Source organism: Citrus clementina, unplaced genomic scaffold (genome assembly GCF_000493195.1).
Source record: "Citrus clementina cultivar Clemenules unplaced genomic scaffold, Citrus_clementina_v1.0 scaffold_5, whole genome shotgun sequence".
Taxonomy (NCBI): Eukaryota; Viridiplantae; Streptophyta; class Magnoliopsida; order Sapindales; family Rutaceae; genus Citrus; species Citrus x clementina.
Genome location: NW_006262201.1, coordinates 37,040,783 through 37,057,898, shown reverse-complemented (window position 1 = coordinate 37,057,898; position 17,116 = coordinate 37,040,783). Strand labels below are relative to the sequence as shown.

Here is a 17,116-nt window from a genome sequence, read left to right as displayed (position 1 = left end):
TCAAAATGTTTTATCATGGAACGCTATTAAAAATAAATAGTCAATCTATAATGAAACTAGTTGTATTTGAATCATACTAAATATCAAATTTAACCATTCAACAAACTCGTTAGTTTTAGTCACTGAAGAAAGTTCAATGATTCCTTGGGTATTATGTGAATCACTACAATTATACATGTGCTGGCAATTTGATATAATTCTATTTTGCTTTAAAGAAATCGTAAACACTTTAAGATTTAGATCAATCGGTCACAATCTTTTGGTAAAAATCTAAGATTTAGATCCACAAGATAATGCGCTCCTTTAAGGTGTGTTTGATATATTATATTGCATTATATTGTATTAACTACATTATATTATGATGTATTGTATTATAATATATTACATTAAGTTGTAATGCAATACTATGTTTAGTATAATATAGATTGTATTATATTAAATAATATTATTTTATATTAATAAATTAATAGTATTTAAACTTAAGAGTATTTTAGGATTTTATTATTAATTTTTGAAATTAAGTATTAAATAAAATATTAATTATAATATAAAATTTGTTTAATAGTATGCTATTATTATATAATAAAATAATACAGTATTATGTTGTGTTATCAATATTATTATATTTGCCTTATTTCTATATATTAGTTACTATAATATAGTATAATCATATTATAATATAGTATAATGGAATATTATATTGGAAAAACATAATGCTGTATAATTATATAATATACGGAAAACATAATACTATATAATTATATAATATACTATAAATTATATTACATCATATAATAATATAAAATTATATAAACTTATTTTTATTTATTAATGTTGAATATAATTATTTAATTTAAATTTAATATTTTTATCGACGATTAAATAAAATTAAATTTTTTTACATATTTAAAGTAAAATAATTAATATGATTTTATGTAATGAAAGTAAAATAATGTATTATCATTTACTCATTAATTATTTAGATTTATTATTATCTTATATGATTATTTAAATTAAAAGTTTTATTTAAATATAAATTTAAAATAATATTTAATAAATTTAAAATTATTATAATTTATTAAAAAATAAAAATAAAATTTATATCTAAAATAAGAACAGCCCCATGAATTTATATTATATATCTTTAACTCTATTAACTATCTTTTTAATGCAGTGCAATCTAATTACTAAGTTGCCGCTAAACATGGGTTAATATAAAAATAATATTTTAATCGGATACAGTACCGTGTAATTGCCGATAGCGCGTACAAACCTAAGCAGTAAAAACGTGATTCTGTTACTACTGCTGTTCAAGCACAGCGTTCACCATGGTTATCGGCGTCGGCTCCTGCAAACTTTGACTGGGGTTTTGGTCAAAGCAACTCATCATTTCAGAAGCTCCTTCTCAGTGATCTGCCTTCTCTGGTCCACGTTAATGACCAGTGTACTATTGTCCGCTTCTTTTCTTTGTTTGTGTTTATCCTTTGACCCACAGAAAGCGAATTCCCGACACGTGTTGTATAGAGACTCTACAGAGGTACCAAAGACGAGTCCCGTGCTGAAGTGGTGCCCCGTCTGATCCATTAACGAAGAGCAGAATAAAAGGGTAAATGATAAATTAATAATAAATCATGCAGAATTTAAGAGTAGTTACGAGTCCCGTTATCGAATTTTATTATTAAGGTCCTGTTTAAAATTGAATTACTATATTTTTTAAGCTAATTATTATGAAAAATATTGTAACTATAAAATAAAAATTAATAGTATATAATAAACATAATTTTTAAATAATAATTTTAATATAATTATAAAAGATGTAATAGATTTTTTATCAAGAGAAAAATTATATCAAAATAACTTTTAAGCTACAGCAGTTAGTGTTTACCAAACTGTTTCATACTCAATCCCAAATAAGACCTAAGTCATAAAAATATTGTGCATTGTATTATTTTCTTTTAGAAAGTGTGTAACCATTGTATATAATTGGTACTCATTTGTTGATTCCTATTTCAATCAAGCATGAATTCGATTGCAAGGTATGGCGCCTATAAATAAAAGAGAATGTTGGGATCTTTAAATAGGAAATTCCAAGTACTTTATTGGTTCTTGCCTTTGTTTTCATATACTATTTAAATATATCAATACCATTTGAAATGTTTCATACGCTGGTAGATAAGGATGGCGATGGGGCGGTCTACCACATTTCTCACCCCATTAAAAATTTTGTCTCCATTTACCACCTCATTTCCCAATAAGTTTAATGGGGTGGGGATGGAGAATCTCCGCGTGAGGAGCAAAGGCAGACCCATGACTTAATATTACCCCGTGCTAAATTTAAAAATTTATATTTTGAAGCAAACATAAAAATTTATAAATAGAAAGAAGTACATTAAATAAGGAGGAACACCAGGAACCTTATCCCTCTAAATATGTATTATAGACAAAAATAATTATAAAAAAAGAATGGAAAACAATAGGCAACTCAAATATGAAAACATTAATTTTCAATTATAGAATATGATATTGCAACCTATAATAACATGTAATTATATAAGGATTAAAAAATCAGTTAAGAATTTCAAATTAAAATAGATCAATACATGTAATTCTAATAAATTAAAAATTACAAGTTAAACTTTATGTTTGAAGTGAAATACTAAGTTACCAAACTTAATAAATTAAACAATTAAAATTTATTCATCATTTCAAAATTGCAAAAGTACTATTAGTCAAAAGTTTTAATAATAAATGAAACTCAATTTAGCAAAAACATATTTGGGTGTAGTTGTTTCTTTATCATGTGCTCTGGCTCTCTTTAAAGAACTGGGTGTTGATGATTCTTCTATCAAAAGCTTCGTAAAATACTCAAATCTTATTTTCTAACTTATCCTCTTATTTAATATAACTAATAAATAAAATATGAAAATTCACATAAAAATTTTATGAAAATATTGAAAATTGTTACTATATGTTGTTTATGTAAAATAAATTAAACCGGTAATAAAATTTTAGCTCCCTAATGTTTTCAATCTATTCAATAAATATATAATTTAATCATTTTATAAAATAAGTCACTAATTTCAATTGAAAATAATATAATTGAATTAGGGACATATTTGTAAATAAAATATAAAAACTCTATTATTATATAAAATTGATGAAAACATAAGGGTGATTGAGTTAGGGACATATTTGAATATAAAATAAAAACTCTATTGTTATACTAAATTGATGAAAACATACGGGCAATTGAGTTAGGGACATATATGAAAATAAAATAAACACTCTATTATTTTACTAAATTGATGACAAAGTAATGGGCATAAACAATTTTTTATGGACTAGATTTAGCCCACGTGTAGATCCGCCATTGGCGGAGAGTGATTTCCCTATCACCACCTTATTCCTCATTTATTTATTTTATAATGGATATAGATACATGATTTCAATAAATTAAAAATTAAAGATTTAAATAAAATCATTACCATATTATAAAGTATTTAAATTATTTTAAAAAATCTCCAAATGTTTGAAATAATATCTTGAAATGATATCAAAATTGAAAAATATTTGAAAAGAGTAATATTTTGAGAGAGAAAAGAAAACATAACAATGTTTTAAGGTTGAATAAAAATTATATTGTTGGGTTTTCTTTTAGTTATAACCCATTTATATCAAGTAAAAATAAAAAGAAAATTTATTAACTAATATTGTAATTGATAAAATAAAAACTAATAAATAAAAATTAAAAAAAATATTTCTATATAATTGAGATTGGAGTGGGGATGAGGTGGAGAGTACAAAACCAAATCACACTCTATTAAGAATTTAAATATTATTTTTCTCTCTTTCCCACTGTAAAAATTATTTAAAATTCATCCATTTAGAATGGAATCTCGTAAGACCCTAAACTTATGAAAAATTTTGTCATCTCTATTCGTGGGCATCAATGTTAGCTTAGAGGGCGGGCTTCATTCGAGGTACTAGTCTAATGGTGACCACTCCTCCAATAAAAACTTTTTAAAACGATATAAAATTAATGGAAATATAGGTATAATCCAATTTGCCAACGGAAGATTCGATCTGGGGGATTATTTAACATTGTTGTTTTGCTCTGGATTGATACTGTGCATGTCGCATACTACTAGTCCTATAATAATTTTTAATTAATAATTTCAAAAAATAAAACAAGATAAGGCAACTAATCAAATGAACCAAATAATGGAATTCATCACTTGGTACGCGCAAAATTGACTTCAACCTATTCCATCCATATAGACTAGTTATTTTTTAACATTTGGTGGAAGTTTCATGGCATGTTAGTCAAAAGTGCTACACTTCAGGATTTGGTTATAATATAGGTTGAGTGTTGATATAAGCATTTTTTTTTTAAAGTATGGAATTTTTATTCAAAATGGAACATCATAATTATTGAATTCTTATATCAAATTTATAATATAAAAACATTACATGTCTATGGTTAGTAATTATAAATAAATTCTACCAATTACAATATTTAGGTTTTAAAAATGTGTTGAGAGTTTTCCAAACATATTTTACAACTTCTTATGTTGCATCCATATTGGTATATTTTATTAATTGATTTATTAAAAAAAAAAACTTTCTCATCTATTGAATTTTGGTCAATCGTACATTTGCCATCACATAATTAGTTGAGAGATACATGTAACAAAGTTCGACAAATGAAAGAGTTTGCACTAGATTTAAGACTTCCTCTTGATTTTTAATATGAAAATATATGCGATAAGGTAACTGCTTAGTGTTCACATGTTTTGAAAATCATTTCTTGATAGAGCTGTTGGTATTTCCTCACTCATTATTGAGATCGAAAGTTTGAGAATACTTATGTGTGGTCTAAAGCAAACTTTTTACCCATACATTTAACATGTTTGAAAAATAAGTGAGAGAATTGACATCAACTTCCTCATTTGTAATTTCATGTTTTATACTCGTTAGAAAGAGGCCTCCTACAGCCGATTAATATTCACCCACTAGCCCACTAATCTCTCGTGCTCTATTACTTATATTTGTACTATAAAAAAAAAACCTAATTATAAGATACTATAAATATAAGTTAGGAAAATTTATTAAATAGAAGTTACAGTGGAAACAGTCAATAGTCCAATAATGAGCATTTTCTCTTCAACTTCGCATTATATAGTTATACCCATATTTTTACCAAACCGGAGCCCACAAACCCACATCTAATAACATGCCCTAATCCAAACAAGAATAAACAATTCAAGTTTTAATCATTTTCAAACTCGAATCCTATAGGATAATAGATGAATTACTTAACTCAGTTATATTTCAAATTATTTCTTTTATATAAAGAGACTATCACTCAAAAATAAGGAGTTAAAAAGTATACATGAAAAATATGCATATGCGGTGAGGAGTATAATATCCTCAAATCATTTTATCTTACTCTTTTTTTTCTTTCTTATTATTTATTTATTATCATACTACTTTGAATTTTTGAATTAAAAACTAGAGGATCTACGACGGTAATACCCCTGACAATCCCTAATGAGTTTATTATTTTACAAAATTCAAACTATCGATCTTTTTATTTGGAGGACCTAAGCTCTCGCATAACCCGTTTCCCACGTAAACAAACTCTTTTTCAACTCTTTTTGTCAATCCAAATTTTGGTGTGTATGAGAAGCAATATGAACTCAACGCAACGTCAACGTCAACGGTAACGGCATCCACTTAAGGCAGTAGCAAACTAGCAACCACGTGGATAAGCACGGGTACGGGGAACTCTGAAAACGGACCTGGGACACGGTGCAAGAACTGATTTCCTTGGATTGTGACAATTCACTTTACACGACGTCGTACCATCGGCTTGCGCTGTAATGCGCATAAGTTCTGCAGACTTTGTTCCCCTTCTGTTTAAACTTCAAACCAAAATTTCGATCCGTTCTCTCTTCCTTGTCACGTCAGCTCTTCGAGATCGCGGGACCCATCTTAATTCTCGTTTCTCACCAACTGAATTAATAAATTGGGTTGGTAGTACCACCAAGCGAATAATGGGTAAATAACTAATGGCTGCATTTAACGCATTAATTAACGGGGTAACGACTAAGGAAGCTTCCTGGTCGTTATGAAAATCTGACGTGGCATTAATCATTACCGTCCAATTAATTAATTGATGAAGATGCGTTAACATTCGTGATTCGCCAGCTTGCCAATTACGATTAAAAGCAAATTAGGAGCGCACAGCAAGTAGTGCAGTGCGGTCAAGACCTGGGGCAAATGGGGAGACAGTGAGTCGGTGCTACTTTCTCTTGGTCATTCGGTCCAGCGCCAGCCAATTCACGGACCATGATTTTCCAAATATTGGTGGCATCTTTTCGTTTTGTAATCAGCCTTTTGATTTCTTTTTTGTGGTTCTTTTCTTAGATTTGACGAAGTATTTGATTGATTAGTAGTTGGCAAGCTCAAGCCAAAAAGAAATTAAAAGAAAAGAATGGCGAGTTTGAAAGAATCAATTCTAGAACTAGAAGCCAGCAATTTTTTTAAATATTGCATGTAATAAAAAACTAATCCCCTGTTTGATCTGGTAAGCAATTTACACTCATAGTTTAGGATATTAATTTAAAGGAAAATCTTTCTCTCAAATAAATAAATAAATAAATAAAATGTTATAGAAATAATTTTAGTTTACTATTTCAGCTTTAAATTTTTGCTGAAACATCAATTTTGGATTAATTAATTACTTGTAGTTCTGTTCCTCTGAAGTTGGGACATTGCATCGCAGAGGGTGAAGAAGATTGCATACGGAAGAGGACCACACTAATTGCGTGGACCACTGTGATCAAATCCCTCTAACATCCAATCAGAGCAGTAAACTGTTAAGTCCAGACCCTTTTCGGCGGCACAGAACCAACTAGAGTCAAACTTTGCGTCAACAATATCGACCACTAAATAATCTCCACGTATCAGCATCCCTTCTATTCTCCAGCTGTCACCCTTCCGCTCGGCCGGCGGCTCTCCCCAACTTTATCCTCTTCCGCATCCAGACAGAACCCATTTCTTAATAAATGATAACGATAATTTAAGATTTGGGAAACCATATAAAACCGCTCAACAACCGCCTTGTATTTTAAGCCGGCTCACATTAAAACCATTCCATCGTCGTTTTAATTCAAACACAAACCCGTCACCGGACAAAAACTCACGGGACATACGTATCTCTTTTGTTCACTCAATCTCTTTCTTCTTCTCCCGAACTCCTCGGAATAAAATCTCTTTGATGGTAAATAAAATCATCAGTTAAATTCGATAACCGTCTCCTAATTTATCCAAACAGATTCCGACAATTCCACGAAATCTCGCTTTTGAATAAAATATTATAGCAAGGGGAAGAAGAAGAGGAACTAGAGTTAAAAAAAAACATGAAATCTACCGTCATGTTCACAACCGTGGTCCGACGCCGTATTAACACCGTCAATTCCTGTGATCTGTCTGTTTGTAGTTAATGATTTGATTATGCATCCCTTCTGCTGCATCTCCGCAGTATCTGATCACAATCCCTCGCCTCATAATCCCTTCGCTGACAACTTATTCACTATGCCTCCTCCTCCTTCAGCGAATGTAACAGCATCGACCCGGCCTGACCCGCCGGTCCGATTCACCACCGTCCAAGCGAACCACCACCATCATAATCACAGCAACGGTAATAACGGGAATAACAACAATCATACAGAACCGAGGCTGAGTCAGCGAGCAGAGCCGGTGGATGTGAAGATAAACGACATCGTAGGGAATGGGATATCCGGAGTGCTGTACAAGTGGGTGAATTACGGGAAAGGTTGGAGGCCAAGGTGGTTCGTTTTGCAAGACGGCGTTTTGTCGTATTATAAAATCCACGGACCTGATAAGATCATTGTTAGTGAAGAGACCGAGAGAGGTTGCAAAGTTATCGGCGAAGAGTCCACAAGAATTATCTCAAAACGCAAACATAAGAAGGAAACGACGTCGCAACGCCTTCTCAACCGCAAGCCTTTCGGCGAAGTCCACCTCAAGGTACGTATTTGACTATTTATCAATAAAACTTCTCATTTTTTTTAATTTTAAGCATTTGTTGTACTGGATTTTACAGGTTTCATCAATCCGAGATAGCAAATCGGATGATAAACGATTTTCGATATTTACTGGCACGAAACGGCTGCATTTGCGGGCCGAAACGCGGGAAGATCGATTTGCATGGATGGAGGCGTTGCAGGCCGTGAAAGACATGTTTCCGCGAATGTCGAATAGCGAATTGATGGCTCCAATGGACAGCATCCAAGTGTCGACGGAGAAATTGAGGCAACTCCTATCGGAAGAGGGAGTAAGGGAGGAAGTAATACAGGAGAGCGAGCAGATTATGAGGAACGAGTTTGCGCCGCTGCAGAGCCAACTGCTGTTGCTTAAGCAGAAGCAGTGGCTGCTAATTGACACGTTAAGGCAGTTAGAGGTACATTTAGTGAAAACTAGAAATCAAATTCGGAACTCTATTTGTTCGGATTCTCCTACGGTTGCAAAATGATTTTTATTAAAAGTTAAGCTAGTGAATTAAGTTTGTTTGTTGTAGTTTTGTATGTAGGCTGTTAGTTCTTGGGGTAGGAATTCTTGTTGGGGCAGTTAATGTATTATCTCACTTTTTCCACTTTTAGGATTTCACGTTGAGTCACTAGATGAGAGAGTGACATAATAAAATCGATTTTTTTCTTGGAATACAAAAAATCTTTGGAATTATAATCTTTGCACGCCATACAAGCAGAAGGCTAATTGGTTAACTCTCGATTTTTGTTGTATTTTGTTTATTGGAAAATTTCATGTGACCTATGGTTTTGCTGCAAACCGTCAATTCTCTCTTAGAATGAGAAGAAGCATATAACTTCAAGTTAGAACTCAGTGTTTGTGTTTTATTGAAGGCTGCTGTTAGTATTTCTTTTTCCAATGTTTATAAAATGTTTGCTCTCAGTATCTAATTCTCTCATTAATGTTTTCTCTTATGTTTCTTTTATACTGTATGAATGTTGATAACATTTAACTGAGTGCGTAGGAAGTGGAGCATCTCTAACAATAGCTGACTGATAACCAAGTGCAGTATCATCTGACAGAAAGTTTATATATCCTTAAACAATTGCTAACTGTTATAAGAGGGACCGAAGGGCATAAAGTAGACAAAAGAAATAAGTTGAGTTTATAAAAGATTAATGATGTGTAAGCATCATACGAGATATGACTGGAGCGAAGGTGATCTGGTTGAGGCGCTAACTGGAATTTGTTTAAGATTAAAGTGTTGTTATGCTGAGTTGAAGAAATTTCAGTGATTGGTGTTCACTGTGTTGATGAAATATGGCTATGGTGGCAGCAAAAATAATGGCAACTGCAGTGATGATGGTGAGAGTGTAAGGGTGCAGCTCTTGGTAATAGGAGTAATGCAGCGGAAGAAGAGTGGCAGTATTACAGTTTTGTTGGTTTTCTGTGAGCGCAGGTCAATGGAGAGGGACTAACTTTGTGAGAGTTTTGTTGCAGCAGTTAATGATTTGGTAAATCATTCTCATAAAAATGGATTCTCCAAAGTCGATGATCAATTGAATTTTAGTGATATACAATATTCAGTCAGGTTATTATTCATGCATGCCTGCTTAGAGTGCAACTTTTGTGGTTCCTTTCCTCATAATTACAACCAAACATGCCTTTACCATCTGATGGGATTATCCTTGCAACATACTAGTGGGGTACCCAGCAGATGTTTTAGACTAACAATCTGGCTGACTTTCTGGAAGAAATTTAGTCTCCATTTTTATGTTTAGCACGGTACACCTCCGGATAAGTATATGGTGTTGTGTACTTGCATATATACATGGTGGTTAGTTGTGATCTTTTACCTTTGTTTAAAAAATAAAAAAAGATTTTCTGCATTTAACCTGTCAGAGTTAGCTAATTGTGCATAATCTATTTGGTTTCAGTTATATTTATCTATATCTAAAACTTTAATGTGTGTCCAAACTTTTGAAAAACTACCCTTGATGAGTGTTGAAGTGTTGCTCAAAATATTTCACTTAGCAAATGTATTTGGTCCTCAGTTTTATTTTGCCAAGTTTTATCTTACTAAACTTTTTCACTTTCTAGACCTTAGCCAACTGTGAAGAAAAACAATGCTACTTTCTTTAAGGATGAAAAGAATCAGTTGTATGAGCATCTTGGTCCATTAAGACGCTCTTTGTGTATAAAAATCCATCAAATTCGAATGATTCTCTTAGATTTTCAGGTAGGACAACTGATGTTAAAAATTGGATCAGTTTTCATGCAATCCATATGACTTGCATATGAATGAAAGGTTCAGATTCTTGTAGACCCCATCGTGGTGATTTCCTTACTGTAGAATAACGTTTCTGCAGTAGTTGTTTTGAATAATTATTCTCTCATTTTCATCAATTAATTAAGTAATTTGTGCAAATTGTAGTTTCCCTTGTCTTAAGAAACATCTCAATTTTACATAGGCACAAGACATTGCTATTAGCTTTTTCATGGTCCTCTGAAAATGCTGTTCAAATTGTATTTTGTAGACAGAAAAGGTTGATCTGGAGAATACAGTTGTTGATGAGAGCCAGAGACAGTTGATTGATCAAGATGCTTCCTCTACGTTAAGGCAAGACAAATTCAGTGGTAAGTTTATTCAGTAACCTCTATAGTTTGTTTCGGTCCATATATTCTCCTGCTAATTGCTTTTGCAATCTTAAAGTCCAATGAGGTGCCCATAAACTTTGAAAATTTCTTTATTGAATTTACTGCACTTGAGAAGGTTTTTTGTCTTATTCATTATTGTCACTAGCAAAGAATCTATGGCTAAATCTTTTGCATTTTTCATTTATTGGGAGGAGCATCAAGCCATTCTTAAGAGATTAAATATTCAGTTTTTTGTCCATATGTATTGTTGAAACTCACTGGTTTTTCTTTTTTCCTACTTTCTGCAGAGGGCAGTGCAACTGAATCTGATGATGACAATGAAAGAGTTGATGGTGTAGAGGACGAGACAGATGAAGATGAAAATACTTTCTTTGATACTCGAGACTTTCTGTCATCAAGTTCTCTTAAAAGTAATGGATCTGACTTCCGGTCATCATCTTTCTCTTCAGATGAAGAAAGCCTTCAGATAGTCGAATCTGAAAATGACATTGATGCTTCTATCAGATTTGTTGGAACTAACTATCCTTACATTAAGCGACGTAAGAAATTGCCTGACCCAGTTGAAAAAGAGAAGGGTGTCAGTCTTTGGGCAATGATCAAGGATAACATTGGCAAGGACCTCACAAAAATTTGTCTTCCTGTATATTTCAATGAGCCTCTCTCTTCTCTACAAAAATGTTTTGAAGAATTGGAGTATTCATATCTCATTGATCGGGCGTATGAGTGGGGGAAAAGGGTAGGTACCTGACTCAAAAATTTGGTCGTTTTCCTTGGTAGTGATCTCTTGCCCTCATGCACCACTATGCACACCCGCCCATGCACGTATATACAATTATACAATCATACGGGAAATACTTCTATATTATGTAATAGTAACAACAGATTGCTGCATGGCTCATATTTCTGCAAGGCCTCTGACTTCTGTTCATACTTAATATGTATTGAACTTGGATTTCATTGTGGTAGATGGGCTTGTTGCAGTGTTCTTTAGAGTGTGCCTGTCATAAGCATCTTTGACGAGTTAGATCTTTGGTGCAGTTCCATGAACTTTTGCTTTCTTGAAATTTTACAGGGTAATACTTTGATGAGGATTTTAAATGTGGCTGCCTTTGCTGTATCCGGCTATGCTTCAACTGAAGGAAGGATCTGTAAACCATTTAATCCGCTGTTGGGGGAAACTTATGAGGCCGACTATCCTGATAAAGGCCTTCAATTTTTCTCAGAGAAGGTTTGTCTTCACAAAATTAAGTTAATAATATACAATCTATACCTTCTATTCTCTTGTCATCTGCATTCATATGTGCCATTAGAAAAGATTTTTATCATTCTGAATACCTCAACATTGCTGATAGAGGCTTCCTAAATATTATTAGTTGAAAAAAATGAGCTAATTTGGTGAATAATTGAGAATCCGCTGAAAAACATAATGTTGGATTCTCAAAGGAAAAATATGATAGATGAAAACAAGAAAATAGGTGATGAGTGTTTTTAAAATTAACAAATCACTGAGATTAGAGACACTTATTCTGAATGGAGTCCCAATTGAAAAATTAAAGAAGATAACCCCGTAGATGAAAAACTGGCTTTGTTTCCAATGCATTGTGAAATAAAGACTTGGGAAGAATACAATCAACTGTGCCATTGCAGTTTCTTCTTGTGTTCCGCTTGGCTTTGCACTGAGATCACATGTGTATAACCTGTTTATCCACATATTTCTGCATTTTCTTCATGATTTTGTCTATCATCTTTTTATACTAAATATATCACGCAACTGATCTCATTTTATTTTGGTGTCAGGTCAGTCATCATCCCATGATCGTTGCCTGTCACTGTCAGGGCACAGGATGGAAATTTTGGGGAGATAGCAATCTCAAGAGCAAATTTTGGGGTCGTTCAATTCAGCTTGACCCTGTTGGTGTCTTAACTTTGGAATTTGATGATGGAGAAGTTTTCCAATGGAGTAAGGTATGTTACCATCAATCCCCAATAACATTCACTCTTGATGAAGGGTAGTTAGACATGGATGTTCTTTTTGTCAGGTTACCTCATCAATCTATAATCTCATATTGGGAAAGTTGTACTGTGATCACTATGGTACAATGCGTATAGAGGGAAATCGTGAGTACTCGTGTAAGCTGAAATTCAAAGAGCAGTCTATCATTGACAGAAATCCACATCAGGTTTTTCCTTCTTAGACTTAAGGCCATCACTGTGCGATTTTGCATTTTACAATGTTTTCATAACTGTTGTAATAATGGTTTTGGTCAACATGGATTGATACGAGTTTCATAGGTCCATTTGACTGAGCTACATTGTTCGTGCTAAATCACACATTATAGTAACAGGTAAAGAAATTTAGAGAGAAGTGTGAAGAGTCTTCATTGCTTATTTTAGATAAAATAAATAAATACTGAAAAACACAAGAATATTATTTCTGATTTGCAGTCAATTATTCTAATTGTTATTGAGCACTGTCATTTCATACCATATGAATTTAATTTTTTTTTCCCCCCAGGTACATGGCATAGTTCAAGACAGGAATGGAAAAACAGTGGCAACCCTATTTGGAAAATGGGATGAGAGCATCCATTACGTGATTGGAGAATGTTCTGGAAAGGGAAAAGAACTTGAGTCTTTATCAGAAGCTTGCCTGCTCTGGAAGCGGAGCAAGCCTCCCAAATATGCCACCAGATATAACTTCACTCGTTTTGCCATCACATTGAATGAAGTCACCCCTGGTCTGAAGGTGATTATTTTGACAGCATCATTGCATTTTTCCTACATGCACACTTTGTCTCTCACATACTTGCATGGTACGTTCATATTATTTGCATGCATGTTTTGTATGGCTCACGTTCTCGAACTTGTCTAAGTACAGCCACACTAATACTGTAATACATATGATAGAGAGATCCTTTGCATGGTTTATAAGGTTGTGTTTTGTAGCAATTCTTGAATTCCCAAAGAATTGTAAAATCATTAAACATGTACTATGTACCCAATTCTGCTTGGATTGTGCTTTCTGGATGTGTGTTAGCATTTCACAGTTCTTTGGGATATATTGGTTTATAATAAAATTTTTGTGCAGGAAAAGTTGCCTCCAACAGATTCGAGGCTCAGACCTGACCAAAGGTGTTTGGAAAATGGGGAGTATGAGATGGCAAATTCAGAAAAGTTGCGGCTAGAGCAGCGACAACGGCAGGTAAATCTTGCGCTATAGTTTCACTGCATTAATTGACGTAGTGTGCTGGCCACTTCTGTGCCCAAAATTTTGACACCTCTTGAGGCTGACCTTCATCTATTTTCCGTTAGCTCATCAGGAAAGTGAATTAACAAGAACAAGATGAATAGAACACTTTTTTGGTTTATTTAAGGGAAACAGCAAATAATACACCAAGCAGACACATAGGTGCTACAAAGGAAATGCTTATCAGTTGCCTAATGAGAAAAACTAGAATAGGGGACCACTATAAAATTTGACAATGGTCTAGTCCCTAACATACATGTAGACTCTTTAACTTACAAATTTATATGTCTACTGCCTTGGATAATTTGTATCGTTGTTTCTTGCTCATCGGTTGCTAATAAGATTCTGATGGTGTTGAATAACTGTTTTGAATTTATATCAGGCTCGGAAGATGCAAGAGAATGGCTGGAAGCCAAGATGGTTTGCAAAGGATAGGGCAACCGGTACATATCGCTACATTGGCGGGTACTGGGAAGCGAGAGAAACAGGAGATTGGAACTTATGTCCTGATATATTTGGTCATATCCCTTCTGATCAGATGTTGGACTGAGTTTACATATTTTCGTCTTGTTTTCTCCATTCTTTTTCATCTATTTTTCTTTTTACCTTGGGTGGTCCCCTGAGGACTGCTAGTGAAAGCTGTCTAGTTGTAGTTATCTCATATCATTCATGTAAGAAAATTAGAAGAGAAAAAATGATTTAAAAAAAAAAAAATACCCTCTGTCTATCCAGTTTTTATTGATTAGCCGATAGTAAAAGAAATGTTTCCATCTCTCAACTCAAAACCTGCAACTCCTGGCAATGATTTATCGCGTCATTCTTGTGATACTAACAGATATTAAGCATTACTTTCTTTCCTCTCACTCTCTACAGCCTTCATTCTCCTTCTACTACATCCCGATTTTCTCAGCAAGTTTAATCGGCCGCCGATATTTGTTCCTCTTCGGTGGAGATATTCACACTTTCCATTTCTTTTAGTTTTTAATTATGATAATGCAATTCCAAAGTTTGCATTCAAAACCTGAAGTCCCAAAGTGCTTGCGGCATGTGGAGTGACTGACGCAACTGAATTGTTTATTTTTATATTCTGACAAGCAGAGTAGAAGATGGTCTCACGAGTTACGCATTAGTTGTTTGCTAGGTACATTTCTACTTTATTTTTCTGCAATGATTTTGATAGTTGGATTGATGAGCGGTGAGCTAAACAAATCCATGAACATCCCCTCAATCCCCCCAAAAAATCTGATCTAACAGTCCAATCAATCTTGACCATTCAATTACATTGAAATGACCTCAGCTGAACCCAGCCCAACAATCGCATAAGACGACAAAATATTTGGGTAAAATATTGTGAGATTTCATTTCACCATATCTAATATCTTCCAGTATAGAGATATATTCCGTTTCATTTGTTCTTTTTGTCCGGATTTGACTGCTGTTTGCTTATTGCTGTGACCATTTCTTTTTTTATATTTATATCTTGTAATTGCAACTTCAGGCAAACGCGACACTTTTCGTCATGTCATGTCATCGAAGCGCATCATCATCTTTAAAATATTTTCTAGGGTTAATTTTGTCCTGCCCCCAACTGTTTCAACATTTTTCGCCACACACCCATATGTTTCGAAAATACTCACTCCACACCCAATTCCGTTAATTTGACCGTTATGTTTAACGGAGCTATTTGAAATTTAAATAAATGTCCAAAATACCCCTTATCTTGAATTAGAGAAAAATAAAATGAGATAAAATATTAATTTAATAATTAATGTTTACATTAAAAAAATTTATTTAAAGGTAATTAATAATAATTTCATCAATTAAATTATCAAATAAATTTAATTTATCATCATCAAATAATATTTAGGATATGAATTTCCAAATTTGCCCTTTGACCGTTAGAATAAACGGTCAAATTAACGGAATTGGGTGTGGAGTGAGTATTTTCGAAACATATGGGTGTGTGGTGAAATATGTTGAAACAGTTGGGTGCAGGACAAAATTATCCCTATTTTCTATTTTCAAAAGCTCTTGCGGGCATAGATGAGATAGGACGGCTACTTGATTTTGATACAGTTCATGGTCGGCGATTCGACTGCTCGCTGAGTCATTTCTTTTGAAGTTACCTACTAGACATTGCCCCCCCGCTGCATAATAAAATGGCCTTGCCCTTTTGCTGTTTCCAAATCCATGCTATAAAACGTTTCAAATTCACTTTTTCTTTAGCTCGATCCTCCCGTGTGAAATGAAATTATTGATAGCGTTTAATAGAAAATTCATACAATTATCGAATACATTTGTTGCATGCTGTACAAGGCCTTTTTTTTTTTTTTTAATTTTTACCTATTACAAATTTGTTTGTTCCGCTTTTGAATAAAAAAACATTACACGAACAAATTGAGAACGACGAGTGCAACAAAAAGATTTTAGAAATGATGAACCAAAAAAAAAAAAAAAAAAGTGATCATAGTAACATGCATTCCATCTAGCAAATAATAAGCTGCGAAATCAGTATTAAATATCTTGATGTCTCTCTAATCTTGTAGTAGCCACTCCCGATAATTTTAGCCAATCAAGTAGCAGCAGGTGCGTGGAGTAATAAACTCATCAAAAGAAGAAGCCCGAATACAGTATCAACTCTTCTTAATACTCTTTATTATTTTAGCTAAAAGCTATCAAGAGAAAACTGAAACAAATGAAGAATCCCCATCTTTATTAAAAAAATAAAAGAAAGAAAGAAAGCGTGAAGTAGTGGTACTGAAACTCTATCAAGTAAGAACTAATAAGACGGAAGCGTAAAGCTGGCAGGGAATATTCAGCATCGGCATTCCGCCAAAGACCGAATTTATAATTAAATGAGGGGCACAGAGTGACTTTTGTCAAATTTTCAAGTGAGCAGTGAGTTGTCATTCTGAGTACATTGTTTTGATCCTATGCTTTACTTGAATTATTTTACAAGACAAAATGTTCCTACTCACGATTCAGGGAAGTTTGTTTGAGGCCTCGTAATAAAAAGAGGTTCTGTTTTTGTTTTCTGTTCTGTTCTGCTCTGATCCGAGTTCTCTGTCAGCGGCAGTTTCAGGTGGCTTCAAATTTGGGCTTAAATGGGTTTTGGATTTTGGGCCTGAAATAGGTCCACTTGTTTGGTTAATAAAT

The 17,116-nt window shown here is 33.4% G+C and overlaps 1 protein-coding gene across 1 annotated transcript; it reads left to right on the top strand.

The window, feature by feature from the left end:
- The first annotated feature begins 7,094 nt into the window (after positions 1-7,094).
- LOC18042347 (oxysterol-binding protein-related protein 1C) lies at positions 7,095-14,702 on the top strand. Its single transcript, XM_006434059.2, has 10 exons — positions 7,095-8,055; positions 8,132-8,488; positions 10,593-10,692; positions 11,001-11,449; positions 11,786-11,941; positions 12,511-12,678; positions 12,753-12,893; positions 13,229-13,459; positions 13,802-13,915; positions 14,343-14,702. Exons 1-10 carry the CDS (start codon positions 7,519-7,521, stop codon positions 14,508-14,510), a joined length of 2,421 nt encoding a protein of 806 aa, XP_006434122.1. The 5' UTR covers positions 7,095-7,518; the 3' UTR covers positions 14,511-14,702.
- Positions 14,703-17,116: the final 2,414 nt, after the last annotated feature.

Excerpts from the sequence above, each read along its gene's own strand:
- LOC18042347 (XM_006434059.2), top strand. The coding sequence starts at position 7,519 with ATGCATCCCTTCTGCTGCATCTCCGCAGTATCTGATCACAATCCCTCG. Across the intron at positions 11,450-11,785 it reads CGTATGAGTGGGGGAAAAGG|GGTAATACTTTGATGAGGAT; the intron begins GTAGGTACCTGA and ends GAAATTTTACAG. Across the intron at positions 11,942-12,510 it reads TTCAATTTTTCTCAGAGAAG|GTCAGTCATCATCCCATGAT; the intron begins GTTTGTCTTCAC and ends TTTTGGTGTCAG.